Here is a 17,957-nt window from a genome sequence, read left to right as displayed (position 1 = left end):
AAAATCTTAATCTCCAGAAGTCATTTGGGGGGAAAGAGGCTGCAGCTCCGAGTGTGGAATCCTAGGCACACTTTTCTGGTAGCAATCACACGGAAATTAGCAGGACCATTGAGGAAACATGGATGGGATGAGGCTACACAATATTTTGAGAAGCTGTAAGTAAGCAAGATCATCTTCAAACATATTTAGCTTACCTCTCTGGCTGAAGTTTTAGATTCCATTTCTGCTAACTGTTGACTAGTTAATAAGCTACTTCTTACACAAGCAACCTCTTCCTCCAATTTCTCCTCCTGTAAAATTTTAACCCTTGGAGATTTCAAGCCTGATGCTGGTTTTAACCCAATATCCACAGGATTATTAAGTGATTTAAAGATCCTATGAGTTGGAAGTATGGAGAAGAAGTGACATTCAGCTATGAAGTAAACACACTGCGAAAAGTTACAACATTTTGAGTACATATTTTGATTAACTGAATTTACAAGAGAGAAAAATTTCCCAATGCAAGCACTGATATTAAATACTAACCTACACCAAGTTACCTTTTAATTATAAAGCCTGTCACAGTGCATATATTTCAAATGTGTCTTCCTCAAATTACTTGGGAAAGATAGATAGATCTCAGAGTCCAATGCAGTTTGTGGAGGAAAGGAGGGAGGAAAAGTAACCACACATGACAAGACAATTAGCTGACACTGGAGGAAGCAGCTGATCACCAGGGACTGCAATCTGAATTTCTAAATGTCACTCACGTGGGATTCATTGTTCTCAAACCCATTCAGGTACGTAGAATTATTCTCAACCTTTAAGTCACATTTCCTATACATTATTCATACTAGGATTTGTAGCTTTTTAGAAAAATGAAGAAAAAAACTATAGAGCTATAAATCTGGAAATTGATTGAGCATTTTTGCAGTTTATTTGGAAACAATGTTTACCGAGCAGCTTTTTTATGCAAACGATGCTGTCTTAAACTCTGAAGATAGCTTGCATAGTAATCCTTATTCACTTGCTTTTCCATTTCTTCAAATAACGTGTAAGAAAACTCTGGATCCAAATAACTGTATCTGGCAACCTTTGTGAAAATAGTCCTAAATGTGTGGAAAGAAATGCAGCCTCAGTAGAGCAAGAGCCATTTAAACGTGCGCTGGATTCTGAAAACAATTCCACTTTTGCTATATAAATGTGCTATTCATACGTCCATTATTCCACTGATCATTACTAGCATTTGACCTTGCCAAGACAACCCTAACATAGGACTGTTGCAATTTGATATGAAAAAAGGGAAATTGTGGGTTGAGCCCAGAGTTCCACTCTGCATTGGAGTAAGCTATCTTTGCAGATTCCCCCTTCTACTGGGCCTCTTCAAAAGCTGCTCCCAAAAATTGGGGGCCCTTGTGGAGCAGCATGCAGTAGCACCGGTGGGATGGCTTGCAGAGAGAATATTGCCCCTTTCTCCCCTGAACAGAAGCCCTTTTGTTTGCACAACCATCACTCTGGAGCCAATCCAATATTAGCAAAATATATTTCAACACAAACAGTAATCACTTGCACTTGAATTAGGGTTCACTATATATTTAATTCACAGGGACAAACATTAAAGGCTACAAAATAAAATATTTAAAATAGCACCCAATGTCACAAGAGATTTCCATTCATGCAATGAATCTTCCCCCTTCCTCTCCTCTTCCCACTGATTAAAATAATCTGGCCTGGGCAGTTAGGGCAGCTATTTGGAACAGATCTGAGGGCACTTGGAGAGTGACATGTGGGAAGAGAGGAAAGGGATGTCCAGTTATACAAGCAAAAACCTGTTGTGCTATACGATGGGCAGTCTTTGATGTCACCTTCAAGGTGATATTTTAATTATTGTTATTGTTCGGGACTGGCTAGATGATGAGGAGGGGAGGGAGGTACCAGCTGGGGAACCCCCAAGGGGAGCCCCAAAGGAGGAAGGCTTGGAGCCCAGTGATTGGTGGTGGTGACAGTGGGACACTGAGGAGAGGTCAGAGGGAGACCAGGGAGAGGAGTGGTTGAATGTTGAAGAGAAAACAGGCTTTAATGAGCAAAGGGAGCTTGTGACAGGGAGCAGCTCAGACTCAGAGGCTGAAGAAGATGGGGGGTTCCCTCTGTTGACTCCACAAACACACAGGGCAATCCGTAGGGTGGGGTGGGACAGAGATTATGGGTTCCCCAAGGTAGTCTGAAGCTGCTTGGGAAACATTCAGCAGAAAATGAGACCTAGAGGAAGTAAAAGGCGGGGACCATCAGTCCTGGCAACTGCTCTATAGTGGCAAGTCCTGTTGGGAGGTATTGCTAAGCTGTATGCCATTTTCTTAAATAAAGAATTAACTACACTGCCTAATTCTGTGTCTTTTTACTGACCTGCATCTGAACCAGCTCTGACGGTTATTAATCATTATCACTTTTTCAATATTACCTGTAATCCTTATGCAGTTCAGGAGGTCTTATGCTGGCTTGACGATCATTAGGAAAAGCTACCAATGCATTGCTCAGGTTTTTTTTTATCCGGTGGGCATGAATTTGTGTCCGATCTGATTTGAGAAGTGCCACTGGAGCAACATCAGTGGTTTGTTCCACCTTCCTAGCTACAAATACTCCCACTTCATTGGAAATCTGTGGTGTTATACCTTAGTCAGAATTTAAATAAAAATAAATTATATGTGTATCAGATATCATCTTTATTCCTTGAATTGCAGAAAACTCAATTCCTAATACTACATTCCCCCCCCCCTAAAAATAAAGGGCTACATTCCTAGACTAGTTTTATAAGTGTGCTTATACGAGTTATTATAAAGGGGCAGCTCAGGACATTTTGCTGCCTGAAGCAAAGAACATGACAACAACCCTCCCATTCCACACAGAGAAGCTGACTGGACTGTGACAGGTGGATTTTACTTCAACACTGCTATCCAGATAATGCCCTCTGCACCTCAGGTTGGAAGCTAGCTTAGGAGTACAGGGCAGGACAGAAAGGATACACAGCTCTATCACCCAGCAAAGAACAATTGGAGGAACGGACAAGCTACATCCCAGCATGTGCCACCTGAGGCAATCGCACAGCACATCAGCAAAATGACCAGGGAGGAGCAAAGTGATCTCTCCCAAAGTGTGCACATTTGCTCATTCATCCAAAGTCAGTGTGGGGAACTTTTGGCCCTCTAGGTACTCCTGAAGCACAACTCCCTTCAGCCCCAGCCGATGGCCAGGAAGGATTTGAGTTGTAGTTTGGCAGTCACAGTTTCCTCATACCTCATACCTGTGTTAATCCATGGTTTGGCTTAGCATTACATGTGAAAGGGGGCAATGGCGGGGATCAAAGAAGACCACGCACATTCTGAATACAACAGGTATGTGTTACCTGACAGAACTCTCAAATTGCTCTTTAAAAGCCTCCATTCAAGCTCAAGAAAAGGGTTTGTCAGTTAGGTCTGGTCCTGACCTTCAAGGTCACTTCTCCACTGGGGCAGGTGTAATGTGCTGGTGGGCAGGCAGATGGGTGAAGAGTTAGAGCCACAGGTGGAGACTAATCAAACATCAGCTCCTCTCAAGAAGCTTTGAGTTTCAACTGGAACACTCAAGGGGGCCCAATTCATTTTCAGGGCATGCAGGAGGCTGCTCACCCATCCCTAGCCACGGGATGACATGTGACTAACTTGCTACTTCACCAATTAATTATCAGAGCATTTGAACCACTTACCATGCCAAAGTCACCAAATACTAGTTCTAACATTTCAGCCTCTGTCTACCATTTGTCTGAATTATCCCACAAAAGAACTGACAGAAATGTAATTTCAAACACGTTAAAATTGTAGCCCCTTTTTCTTACTAACTTACCAAGGTTGGGTTTCAGAACCACTTTATTGGTTACAGAGTTGCATACCCCAGAAAAAATTAAGTATAACTGATGGAAAGGTTTGATCTTCAGTGCTGGTAAGCCATCTTTTTTTGCCACTGGACCAATGATATCTATCACCTGCTTCGCTGTGAAGGTTCCTACGTGACGTGGAATAAATGAAAATAAAATATCCTAAAGACAAAAATAAATAAATACAGACGTTTAGACATTTTAAAATGTTACATCATGCTCACTCATTGTTTCTTTTAAAAAAACAAACCACCAGGATGTTAAATTCCCAGCATTCAAATAAAATCTATCCCTATCCAACTACTTAGGCTTCACAGTCTGTTGACTGCTTCATAGACTATACAGCAAGCATGGTTCCTTACAATGTACTTGAAGACTACAATTCTGTAACCATTTACCCAGGAATAAGCCCACTGAACTTGACAGGATTTGCATCTGAGTACATGTGTAGAGGCCTGGGAGAGAGAAGTTGAGGAAACAGAGGCCAACGGTTGCCAATGAGCAGAAGGACAAGAGAGGCTCAGGTGGTAGTGAGAAAGTTTCTGTGTGTTGCTAAGATGGCTCAGTAAAAGGGTTCAGCAAAGGAAGGTTCTCACAAAAGGCCAAGTACATGATATTTTGAAGAGAAAGAACTACAAAGAAGAAGGCATCAAGATAGGAGTGGAGTTTGGCAGCAGAATAGGTAGCAAAATAGAAGAGGAAGAGGAAATAAGGGAAGGTGCAACCAGATATATGTGGCTTTAGAAATAAGGAAGAGAAGCTTGAAGTTGATGTGGAGTTTGACAAGTAACCAATGTAAGGAAGAAGGGCAATGACTGCTAATAGAATAGAGTAAAAAGTTGCAACAGGTGCATTCTCATTATATACTCATGGAGGGTTATGGATGAATGGATGGGTTGAAAGAAGGTGGTTATGATAGTTAGCTTTAGCCAGAGAGAGGAGAATGTTTCTCATCTGTGTATGTAAGAGTAAAAGGTGCTTCTTGTGGATAGGAGATAGATAAAGCAACAATTCTGTAACTGCTTTGAAGCAGGAAGACAAGAGAAGCAAAAAGGAGTAAAATTTCATGCACCTCAGAAACAGTCTCTCAATGACAAGGGAGTGTCATTATACATCTTTAGGCACCAGGCGAAAATGTTCTGCTTCAACTAGGCCTTTGGCTGATTAATATTCTACAGCTTTTTTAATCTGCTTGTGGGGGGGAGGGTTATTATTTTATTTTTGTTCTATTTATTTGGGCTTTTATCTTGTATTTTTATCTTGTGAACCGCCCTGAGCTCTTTGGATGAAGGGTGGTATATACATTTAGTAAATAAATACTTTAAAAGAAAGCTCTATTTTTTTTTGTTTTATTTTAAGTAACAATCATTCATGCATGCCATCATTACAGTAATACTGCTTTAGCAGCAACTTAAATTTATGGTATTGTACTATGCAACACTTCACAATATAAAGCACTTTGAAAGTTAACTACATATATGCTGCATAAGATGAAAGAAAAATACAAAATAGTACCTGTGTAGACTTTGCTTTTACTTTTCCCTTTTCAGGGCAAATATTATAGTGTGCAATCTTACGAAAAGCAAATGATACTGGAAGAATATCACATTCATTTTTGAGCGTGCAAACAATATCTGTATGTTCACCCATGTAACACTCCACAAAATTAACAACTGGTCCTGGTTTGAATGTCAGAATGACTGGAAGCCCTGAGCCTATCAAACCCAACTCAACCTGATGACGATTCTTCTCTGTAAAAAGCATTGAGATAAAAGGATATGCTATTATTTACAGCCGAAAGACAGATAATATAGCAACCAATTTACTTATAGATCATGAAAGACTGTCTTCATATAATTTGCCCCCATTTTATATGATCAAGTCATACATGTATCAATGTACAGTCTACCTCCTGAAATTTCAGGCAAGACACATTGTATGATAAATGTACACAAAATGCCCTATTGTAATCAGATTTTTTTTTAAAAAAAGATGACGCAAAATCATCATAAAACCCCAGCCTAGCTTCCAAAAGTCATTGCTTTCTGAACATACATGGGCTCAAAATTTGACTAGTATCCAGGATAGAAAAGTGTCTTTGTTGTGGGCAGCCACCAAGCATGAGAAATTGGTGAAAACACCTGGGGAAATTCCACATACTATTACAGACCCCAAACATATGAGTCAGATTCCTGCAGGATAACCAGCCCTTCAGCCAGAAATCAGTGGCACTGAAGTAAGGAAGTGGAAAACCTATCAGGTTCTGGAGGTCTGCCTTGTCATGCTAAACCTAACCAGAAATCCTTACATGGTAAGAATAATGTATGATGTCATTACTGCATGCTGGTACCTAGCAGCCACTACACCTTCTGCAGCCAGCACAGAATTAATTGGGATCTCTCAGTCATCCCTAAGAAGTCATCAAAGGAGGAGAGATAGCAAGGTATGCCTGATCCCTGACATGCAGGCCACAGAAGGTGCCAAGACCCTGAATTATTCAAGCTGTGCACAGAGATTCCACCTCACCCCTACCCAAGCCTTACTCTCAGAAAATGCCAAGGGGATCCTTTCTCAGAGTGAAACATTTTTGGTGAGCTGGCCTTCATCACAGCAAAACATGGCAGAGGCACAGGCCATCTTGCCCAAAATGTCTTACTCTGAGGAAGGACGCCCTTGGCCCTTTATCTGAGTGAGGCTCAGGCAGGGAAGAGGTAGAGGTGGAAAGCCTTGCCTCTTCAGGGAGCCAACCAGCCCAAGAATGGAGTGAGTGGGGGACCAGGGAACTAATTTGTTGTTGCTTCACTCTTGCCACCTAAAACAAGCCTCAAGGTATGTAATTCACACCTTCTTATTACATGCAGAGGTAGGAGTTTTCCAATTAACTTAGGTATTCAAATTATAGATTATTTTATGCAAAGCCCATTACCCTTCCTGGAAATTTATAGAGGGAAAAGTACAGTTCTAATTCCATTCCATTTATTCAGTATTTATAAATGCCATACCATCTGTAGGTCTGTCACTACCAGCCACTGCTTCCAAGAAGTCGTTTTTGCTTCCTATAGCTTCAAATTTCAAAAAGAGAGCATAATCTTGCCTTGGTGGAGTTTTGCCAAGGTCCCCCCTGTCCCTTTTCACCATTCTGAAAAATTCACAATTACATTTATGTTTCTAAGCGCGGAGGGAGAATATATGCTATTAATGTCTTAACAAGTTTAAACAGAAAAATTAGAGCAATTAAGGTTTCTTATGCAACATCAATATAGCAACACTAATTAACGGGGTGTTTCTACAGGGTCATTACCTCACTCACTGTGCAAGATAATAAATACTTGGTTCTTGACTTCTCACTTGTCACTATGCTAAGAATGTTCCCTATGTACCAACTTCCAAATCATCTAAATATACAACTCTTTTCACAACGCTCCATGTGAATTGATACCACCCCCCTGCCCATTCAGCCTAGTTGCTGCTGTCACAACCCTTGAGCCTGCATAGCTTCCAATAATTCCAACTGCACCTCTTGTATTACACTCCCCCCCCCCCCAATTTTTCCTCTGGCCTCACCTAGGCAACTGAGACAAGAAGTGATTGGTCTCCAGACAGGGTATACCCTTTCCTGTCACCCACTGCAGCTAAAAGAGAGCATTCATACCCCATATTTTCTTTGAAAACAGAAACCTTTCCCATAACTAGGAGAACAGTTAGTCAAAATAAGTTAATTACAAAAGTTAGAGGAGTGCTTTTTCAGCTATGAATGAATCCTGTATCAAAAAGAGAGGAGTGTATCATATTTGGGGTCAATTTCTAGTAATTTTAATCTCTCTCTCTATCTCTCTCTCTCTCTCTCTCACACACACACACACACACACACATATATATATATATATATATACACACAAACACACACATATGTATCATATATATTTGTATATATTGTTGTGTACTGCCCTGAGATCTAAAGGTATGGGGGTGGTATATAAATTTAATAAATAATATCATTAAGTTCACATTCCATGCTTACTTTGGGCTAAAACAAATAGAGATCATCATTTTCTGATCAGGCTGTAGTGTTCCTTCATTGGGAATGCAGGCAATTAGAGCGGAAACATCTTGTTCTGCTTTTCCATCAGTGTAATGTAAATCTCTTAAAACAGCATTGGTACTCTTCTGAATATCTGTGCCCTGTAAGACAAAGTGAGGTATAAAATATATTAAAAGCCACTCAGTTTTCTCAGTTGTTAATGCTGGGCTTTTCAGAAAAAAGCAAAAAGCAGAAAAACATTATGCATATTGAATAAGCCTAGATTGTATTATATAGAAAAGCAATAAAAATAAAATATCACAGTCTAATACTGAAAGAGTGGCAAGGAAAAACTGCCATTATGTGAAAGAAATTTGTCCCTAGCACTAGATCACTCCTTGTTTGTATTTATTAGACATAACTGGTATAATATAGCTTTTTTTTAAAAAAAAGTAAGAACTTTCTACAGAATTATTATGCCCTAGCAAATATGCATCTTTCTGACAGGTGGAGTATATGGGGTTGGAAGGCCCTTACACTGCAGGAACCCTGAGAGGATGCAGTTTGTGCTTACACAAAAAGATGCATTAGAATTTCCCCATGGAGTCCTTTGGTGTATTCACAATGCTGCCTTGTTGCTGTCGTTTAGTCGTGTCCGACTCTTTGTGGCCCCATGGACCAGAGCACGCCAGGCACTCCTGTCTTCCACTGCCTCCCACAGTTTGGTCAAATTCATGCTAGTAGCTTTGAGAACACTGTCCAACCATCTCATCCTCTGTCGTCCCCTTCTCCTTGTGCCCTCAACTTTTCCCCACTCCAGGGTCTTTTCCAGGGAGTCTTCTCTTCTCATGAGGTGGCCGAAGTATTGGAGCCTCAGCTTCACAATCTGTCCTTCCAGTGAGCACTCAGGGCTGATTTCCTTAGAGTGCAGTAAAATTGTTTTTTCTCTGGTACCTTTCATAGCTCTTTCCCCTTTAGCTGTTCACAGCGGCAGACTTCATTTTATTTCACCAGGGGGTGTTGACAGGCAGGGATGCCTTTATCCTATGCAAAGGTGTTCACACTTTGGTTGGAGATAAATTAGGAGTGACTTAAGGATCCCAATTGGTGTGAAGCTGGTTTATTTATTTATTACTTATTTGTTGCATTTCTATCCCACCTTTTTCTCTAGAGAGCTCAAGGTGGCATACAAGGTTCTCCCTGTCCTCATTTAATCCCCACAAAACTTTGATCTCCCAGGTTCTAGTCCAACACTAACCACTACACCACACTGGTTCTCCTACACACATGTTGAGAAACAACACATCAAATAGTAATAACAAAGTACAGAATATATGTCCATTTTAGATGACATCACATGAACATCAATGAAAAGTCCAACACAGGAAACACAGTAAGCGCACAGTAAACAGGAATGTGAACACAGGCCTTGTTGACAGAGGCCAAGCCACACAGCGTAAGGGTAATGGAAAGAGTTTGGTTCTATCACAACATTAGGCCCAAATGCAGTGCTGTATTTTTCCACACACAAGTGTTTTATTTATTCTTTCTTCCTTTCAACTTAATGATCACTTCCCATAAAGCAGCCTGAAGCTATTTAACAATAAACACACATATTGGAAACCATGTCAAGTCCAATACAGATAAGAATAAAAATGTCCACTTAAAAGGCTTTAGAAGGAAAGTAGGTCTTCAATAGACACCAAAAAGATAACAGAAATGGTAAGTGGTAGGCGTTCCAAAGGGTAGGTGCCACCACACCTAATACTAACATTGTATAGAATAACCCTTTTGATGAGATTACGGTACATCTTCAAGAGGCCCTCTCCTGCACAGCACAGTCATCAGTTGGGCACATAAGGATGAGATGGTATACTACTACTACTATTTACCCACCTTTCAGAGATGGCACACATTTGCAATGCACATTCTTCTTGTTATTCATACTACAGTGTGACACAATGCTGTGAGAGCTGGTGTCAGTTCTATCCCTGCCCTTGGTATTAGGTGTCTGCAGAACCCCAGGTGGTCTCTTGTCCGTAGTGGGAAAGTTACTCAAAGAATTCCACTGCCATCTTGCATCCCAGGACTCCACTCTCTTTTTGCTATATACTCCCTTCTTCCTCAGTCTCTCATAATGTATATTCCACCTGACCCCATCTTTCCTTATACAGTTCTTCTGTTGATGCCCCTTGTAGTTTCCTTTCCTGCTAGCTTTTTCACCCTTCTCTCTTTCTGTCGAGCCACTAGGGATGGCAGCCCCAGACCCTTCTGTCCTATTCCTCTTTCTCCTTCTTGTGAGAAACTGAGCCACGTCTTTTCCCTCTACCTACTTCTTCTTGTTCGCTCATGAATCTCTCCTCGTCCTCCAGAGCGCCCTGGTTTCTCTGCTTCTATGTTTTTCTTCTGTTACTTCCATCCCCTTCCATCTTCTTCCCTGTGAGACCTGGCTTAAACACTCCCACATGCTGACCTCAATGCTCTTTGTATCCTTCCACCCGCACAGTTGGAAGAGATACATATAGACAAGAAAAACACACAATATTGACCAAAAGAAAAACTCTCTTCTACAAGACTACAACTATGGAAGGGAAACCCTGCTGAAAAACAGACAGAAAAGCAGGTGAAAAGTCATCAGGTTTCCTCACATTTGAAAAGCTTTGTAAAAATAATTCAAAAAAGGTTTCCTTACCATCTCTCCACCAACAGCATTGTCTTGCAGGATTGCCACCCAATCCATGGGCTCTGGGCTTTTATTATGAAGAAGAACTTCTTCAGTCTTGGTGGTTCCAAAATAGACACATCCAAAATTGACACATTTTATTTTGTTTGATGGAGGCACACCCAAAAGCTCAAGAATTTGCTCCACTATATTGGCTTTGATGATTATCTGAGCTTTGGGCCGTCCCTGCAATTTCACACTTTTGAGTAAACAACAGGTAAGAAGGAACAAAAGGGGAAAATATGAACAGATAAGAACTGTGTTACAATAGTGCATTAATCTTATGAACTCAGTATTTTACTAGAGCATTTGTACAACACACATATCTACAGTTGAAACTTATAGAAGCTGCCTATTTCTACCACTCCAAGCTGGGTTGAAAGACAGATTATTTTACTGGGAGACTAATGGTGGAACCTGCCTATGTCACTAATATATTAAACATATTTACAGCTTCAGTGCTTCCTGTCAGAGTAGACAGTGGTATCAGTGTCACACAACATTCTGAGCAGAAGGAAGACTGCAACTTACATGGCTGTCTCATTAATTGTTCTGGGTACATCTGTACAAATCTCCATATTAATCAACTGTTCTGATCGGGGTTCCACCACTCCACTGGTTGGTGATATCAAAATGGAGACATTTCCTTTGTATTTTATAGCAAATGTACCTACAAAATATATAAGCAATATTGTGCATTGCATGTAAAATTAACTATTTCCAGTCTGATACATGGTAGCACAAAATGTGGGCAGAGATGCACTTTACTTCCACACCTATCTTCACATAGCAGCGCGCTTCTCCCCGCCGCCAGCCCCACAAGCTCCAGGGACAGCGGGGAGGTGCAGCGCGCCTTCCCGCTGTCCCCCCACCTGGTTTGGGCTTCAGGCAAATATCTGCAAGCCGTGGGAGCCTGGCGGGAAGTCACGCCGGTCTCCCAAGGCTTGCGGAGAGCTGCCTGTTCTGGGAGCTGGGGTCGGGGGAAGCTCAGGCTTCCCCCACCCCACCCCTGCACCTGGGGGGGAAATAATTTTTTTTTCTTTATTCCCCCCCCCAAAAAAAAACTAGGTGCATCCTATGGGCCGGTGCGTCCTATGGGGCAAAAAATACGGTACATTACATCTGCCTAACATGCTGAAAGTAAGTCCATTGGTGGGATCCCCACCAGCTGACCCTAGCAGAAACCCCCAAAACAGGGCATTCAGAGGAATCCTAAGTCAGTTTTACAGCTGTTGCCAGAAGACATAGATCTCAAACCAGACCTGATCACTGTGCTTGCCTAGAGCTGGTGCAAAGACCAGGCCCAGTCATATTGCCCTTCACTTTCTGCACTGTGAATGGCAGGGCTGTGAAGGTGGCAAGAGCTCCACAGAACCACCACAGTAGGCTTGGATTGCACCCTTAGCCACAGACTGCAAGTCAAATCACAAGCATGGCATGTGGAAGCAGCAACTTGAATTCTGCCCAGTGATGTATGCACACATACCTATTTCTCTGTCTTCGCTATCCCAAAATACAATGACATGCTCCCAAAATTTTAAAAATTAATGGAAAATGAGGAAGGAGAGAAAAACCGTTTTGCTACCTTTGTCTACCAAAATGTGACACCATCTAGGGCGGTAGCTTTCCCAGAAGTTGATAAACCTAGTCTGACGTGTCTAAGAACTGTGAGACAAAAATGAATATTTCATTATACAGTGGTACCTCTGGTTACATACTTAATTCGTTCCGGAGATCCGTTCTTAACCTGAAACTGTTCTTAACCTAAAGCACCACTTTAGCTAATGGGGCCTCCCGCTGCTGCTGCACCGCCGCTACGCAATTTCTGTTCTCATCCTGAAACAAAGTTCTTATCCCGAGGTACTATTTCTGGGTTAGCGGAGTCTGTAACTTGAAGCGTATGTAACCCGAGGTACCACTGTATACTGTAGTTAGGAAACCCATCAATATACCATGTTAACAGAAAAGGAATCTAGTATAATTTGCTACACAGAAAATATTTACCTGGAGATGATCCATAGTTAGTAATTTTTAGATTTTTATTAATTACGGTACTGTTTGCAATCGCTGTGCCAAAATCTATCTCAGGTTCAATTTCTAGGCAGCAGCATGGGATTAATCTGGAAAACAATTGCACTTTTAATTGGCTTTCTGACATTACTTTGTTGGCTGCATTTTTTAAAGATGCTTTAGGAAAGAAAGCTTTCCTCCCATTTTCAACACACAGAGAATTTAATTATGTAATCTAATTTAGCAGCAACATCAGCAAACATAAGAGGTTTATTAAAATGTCATTTTGCTTTCTTAATTATTGGAACTTAAGGACAATTTAATCACATTGAGTTGCAACTATATTTTTAATTAGCTTGAACATCTTTGTTTCATCAAATTATAAATTCTTAAAATGGATCTGGTCTACTTACGCTTAAGAAAAAAACACTGATCACAATTTAATATACAATGAGTACACTGGAATACCCCAACAATTTTATAACATTATAAAAGTTTCAATATTGTATGAGCTCATGATGACTGCTGTAACAGACATTCAGTACAAGAAAGTAAGAGAAAAAGATAAAATCACAGTAAGAACAATATAATTTGGGCTGAAAATCCCATATGCACTTGCCTGAAAACAAGCACTGCTGAGACTCAGTAGAACTTACTTCTAAGTAAACATGGATTAGTTCACATTACAAATCATGACTAATTTTGCATAGAATGTGCCCATTATATAGCCTAGCAGCAAAACATCACTGAGTCCTAAATCTCACTGTTTTAATACATTTTGGTAAAGAGCTAACAAAACAAAATGGAAAGATTAAAAATCTAGTGGCAGCTATGAATACTGTCCAGAGTTAAACCTTGAGGGTGCTCCGTGAACCATTTCTTCTGGAGGTGAACGTTTCCTTTATAGCCCAAAGCACTTTATACTATAGGATGTTTAACTACCTGGTCAACTTTAGTGACTTCATTTATACTACTGTGATGCATTATACATGGAGCTGCCTCTGAAGACAGTTCAAAACTGCAGTTAGTTAAGAATATAGCTGCTAGTCTGCTAATTAGAACTAAAAATTAGAAACATATTATGGTGGTGCTTTGCTAACAGCACTGGTGTCCTACTTTATTTCTAGGCCCAATTCAAAGCGCTAGTTTTGACCTTTAGAGCTTGATAGATCTTCACAGCTTGGTAGATCCAGCATGGAAGAAAAGCAGGACACAAATGAAATAGTACAAATACAAAATACAAAAAATTATACAGATATAAATAAAAAAAGCAGCACAATAAAGGGTTAATAGTACTGCAGCCTGGGTCAAAACTCATCACTGAACTGGTAGAGCCACTCCCGCAACAGTAGCATAATTCCTAAGGATGTCAGTATCGTAGCTGATAGACTCCCTGCACCCAGACCAGAACAGCAGCACTAGCTTCTGCTCATGGAGTGATACTAGCATCACTCCACCAGTGCAGAGCTCCTTGTTCCACTGAGAGGGCAGGTGAATTATAGCCCCAAAATACAGTACTATGGGGCAGGGAGGGGCTGAGGCAAAACAGGGCCTACTGGATCCTAAGACAGCTCCACTAACACCCCTTGACAGCAGCAGACCCAATCACTAAGTCAGCTCCAAGGTGGCATAGAGCATACTTTTGCTTGCCCCCTCCCGCTTTCTGGTTCTAACCAAGTGAGCAATGCAAATGTGTTGGTGGCTCTTACAATGCAAACCCGTGTTGGTGGACACTGGTTTGGATTGTGCTATTAATTAATGCATTTAATAATAATAATTTATTATTTATACCCCACCCATCTGACTGGGCTTCCCCAGCCACTCTGGGCACCTTCCAACCAAATATTAAAATACAGTAATACATCAAACATTAAAAGCGTCCCTAAACAGGGCTGCTTTCAGATGTCTTCTAAAAGTTTGGTAGTTGTTGTTCTCTTTGACATCTGTAACATCATTTAAAAAGTTAAAAAGCACTAATCTAGTAATAAACATCAGTCAAGTGGCAACACTATGTCACAAAGAGTAAAATTGGAGCATTATCATTTTAATAAAATAAATAGCCCATGCAAGCTGTTATTAGGGCTAAGAGAGAAATGTCTATTGGCATCAGTTTAAGTTTTCCTCTCAGAGTACAGGGGGCAGTGTTGGATTTTTTGCCAGAATCATGGTCTTCATCCTGTTTACACACCTACAGCTATTTGTTGTTGTTTTTTTCCAAACTATGGACATTAATTGGTTACAAGCAATTAGTATGTAGATCGTCCCTTAAGGCCACTTCACACATAACAATTTTAAGTCACAATAATCATATGGAGGAAATTTCACCTTGTTTTAACAAAAGTTAACTAGTGGAGCAATACGCTGAAATGCCATACCCTATTAGAGGAATCTCAATTATCTTTTTTCCTATGTGAAGGAGTAACCTGTCCTGAAGGTCTATCTCTTTATCAGGATGATATTCCACAATGGCTGTTATGTGAAGCCCAGAAGCAACGGAGTTCTTTTGATTTTCCACAATTAGTTTGAACTGCAAGATAAGAAGAAGAAATAAACCATTCGATTTCCAATTCAACTGTCATTTGATTTCAGCAGGATCATACAGTATATTCATTGCCCACCCATGAAATATATTTGGCTGGAAGCCGCCAGAGAGGCTGGAGCAACCCAGTCAGATTGGGGTGAGGCATATAAATAATAAAATTATTATTATTATCATGATTGACAAGTGATGGGCTTTGATTCAAAACACTATTCAGTAACTCTCCAGTGGCAAACGCTCTGCCTCTGAGTTTGTTTGGTTTTATTTAACGCCTATTTGATCTGCCAAGATTTACATTGTTACGAACCTGGGGAGGGGTGTTTTGTTTTTTTGTTTTTTTTGTTTTTTTTGTTTTTTTTTTGCAACAAGTGAAGCAGCAAAGGGGAATGGAGAGAGGGGAAAGTGCAGGAGGGGGACGTGGACACTACTAGCAGTAGCCTCAGAAGGAGGAGGAGCGTTGCGAAGGGTGCAAAGGAGCATTTTTCGAGGGGAAGGCGGGGGTTTCAAGGGCCAGTTCTGGGCTCCCCACCTGAGGTTGTTCCGGAGGCATTAAGCGAAGAAGGCAGCTGTGAGACTGCAGGTTCTGGATGCTCAGCAGCGCCCGGTAGCGCCCTCCGGGCACCGCGTCCACGAAGCGCACCTCGGACGGCGTAATGCGCACCCCGGCTACGTGCCACGAGGCTGCGGGAGCCTCCATTACCCTTCCGCAGCCGCCGCCGCAGCCACCCTCCTGCTCGCTGCCCCGGGAACTCATGGCAGCCTTCTGGCCAAACCAGCGCCCAGCCTGGAGCGTCCCTGTCTCCAAGGCGACTCGAGCTTCCTTCCGCACGCCGCAGCTTGGCAACGGTCACCTAGCAACGGGACGGGCGCTGTTGATTGGAGGCGAGGCTTCGAGCGAAGGTTCCGAAGCCTGTGGCGGAAGCTTCCTGGCTTACCATAGAGAGACGGGAGCGTAGAGTGGAGTTGTGCTGATGTTAACCCAGCAAAGGAGTGTGTCAAGTCAGAAATGCAAAAATGACTTTATTAGGGCAGTGGCCACTGCGGCTGAATGCATAACAAAAAGGCTTTGCTGCGTTGTTGTTGTTGTTATTCTTCATCATCATCATCATCATTTTTAATTTGTATACCGCCTTTCTATCTTACAATACTCAAGGCAGTTTACAAGCTGAAGAAACAAAAAAAAATGTACATGTTATAACAATCTAATGCAATGCAAAAATGTGATAATAAAACATAACTTTAAAATAGGCAACCTCCATCAAAAAAGTAACATTCAACAATCATTACAATAGTATAAATTAATAATACCAACATATAAAAGTTAAACAGAAATCCACTCAACAGTTACAATAATATCTAAACTATAATCAATAAAACAATGGCAAGCCACAGTACATAAAACAATACAATACACATTGAGAAGCAGAGAGTGGGGCAAGGCAGGTGGAAGGAGGCCTTGCCTGATGGAGTCTCTCCCCTCAGTTCTTCCTCCAGGCACAGTTCTTCTTCTATTGAAATCCTGTTGTTTTCCCGCTTCCTAGCAACTGATATGATAGTACAAGAGCCAAAAAAGGGGCATTGCTGGGTCTTGTAACAGCGAGCAAGGGAAAGCGGTCTGATTTGTAGCCACTGTTCGGTGAGAAAAATGTTGAGGCAGGGAGACTCAGGCTGCAATCCTCACTGGGCTCGCCACTGCTGGCGGGATCCTGGCTGAAACCAAGGATAGGGTAGTTAAGCCGTCGTAGCCTCGCTGTGCTGAGAACCTCTTGGCTCAGCTAGAGAACTGCTGGATCCCAACCCCACGCATGCAGGGGGATTTCTCACTCAGCCTATTCGCAATTAATGAGGTGGTTGCAATAATACAACCAGGAGAAGAACTGTTTTTCTATACCTCCTTGAGGGAATGGAAAATAAAATAAAAAGAATAATCGTTCATTACATGTGGTGACTGACCGAAGCTCGGTATCGGAATGCATATTTGGTATGCGAAGAGTTTCATTAAGTTATGGTCAGATACGCCTGGGAAAGAATCCTGTCTGAAAAACTGCTGACAATCAGTGTCCACAAATCGCAATATTAAGCTAAATCGATCAATGCTCTGACTTGATATAAGGCAGCTTCCTTTGTTTCTATAAACAGTATGTTGATTTGAAATTAAGCACCACTGACTTAAATTATTCTTCCGGATAGATAAATGTACATCCCAAACTTGCTCATCTAGGAGTAGGCACCACTGTAAAAAATAGGAATTGCATTGGACTAAACATGCATAGGTTTGGATTATAGTTTTACTATGAGCTGTGTAGTTTTCCCAGTTCAAACTGTTTCATCAGTTTCTGAGTCCTAAGTTCAAAAACACTCAGTATAGGAATGCTTTATTTCTTACCTTACGAAGTGGGAAGGAATATAAGTGTACAGCATATGGTAGATGCACAATGCTTTTTAGTATCAGAAATATGCATAAAAACTATATTAAAAAAAGAATGAGTTTGAGAAAGAAAAATATGCAGAATATGTGTATAATAGTGCCACCTGCTGACTTCCTCTTAGTAATAATAGCTATGTGTTTGGCGGATGGGAGAGTTGTAAATCAGCAGTTATCATACAGTGTTCTTTTGGGGAGCCTTAGGAAACTGTTAAGATTAAGAAGTAGATCTTTGCAGTCTGTTACTTGAGATTATTATTTTTATTTTAAAATGACCAGGATTGAGACCTTTAATATGAAAAGCACAAGCTCTATCTCTCAGCTATTATCCATTTTTATTCTTTTTAGGACAAT

At 41.1% G+C, this 17,957-nt stretch overlaps 1 protein-coding gene across 1 annotated transcript in view; it reads right to left on the bottom strand.

Moving 5' to 3' along the window:
- CFAP47 (cilia and flagella associated protein 47) overlaps nt 1–16,213 on the bottom strand; it is a 189,891-nt gene extending 173,678 nt beyond the window's left edge. Inside the window, exons 1-12 of the mRNA XM_081003912.1 lie at nt 15,708–16,213; nt 15,015–15,166; nt 12,634–12,749; nt 11,161–11,299; nt 10,600–10,828; nt 7,908–8,068; nt 6,889–7,025; nt 5,402–5,637; nt 3,856–4,048; nt 2,438–2,648; nt 936–1,088; nt 195–375 (exon numbers count right to left, since the gene is read on the bottom strand). Of these exons, the coding sequence (XP_080860038.1) occupies nt 195–375; nt 936–1,088; nt 2,438–2,648; nt 3,856–4,048; nt 5,402–5,637; nt 6,889–7,025; nt 7,908–8,068; nt 10,600–10,828; nt 11,161–11,299; nt 12,634–12,749; nt 15,015–15,166; nt 15,708–15,932 (2,133 nt within the window). The 5' untranslated portion in view covers nt 15,933–16,213. The remainder of the gene's footprint in view (nt 1–194; nt 376–935; nt 1,089–2,437; nt 2,649–3,855; nt 4,049–5,401; nt 5,638–6,888; nt 7,026–7,907; nt 8,069–10,599; nt 10,829–11,160; nt 11,300–12,633; nt 12,750–15,014; nt 15,167–15,707) is intronic.
- Between the last annotated feature and the right edge of the window lie 1,744 nt (nt 16,214–17,957).

Source organism: Podarcis pityusensis (genome assembly GCF_964106645.2).
Source record: "Podarcis pityusensis genome assembly, chromosome: 4".
Taxonomy (NCBI): domain Eukaryota; kingdom Metazoa; phylum Chordata; class Lepidosauria; order Squamata; family Lacertidae; genus Podarcis; species Podarcis pityusensis.
Note: the sequence above shows the minus strand (reverse complement) of the source record. Positions and strands in the feature narration are given on the sequence as shown.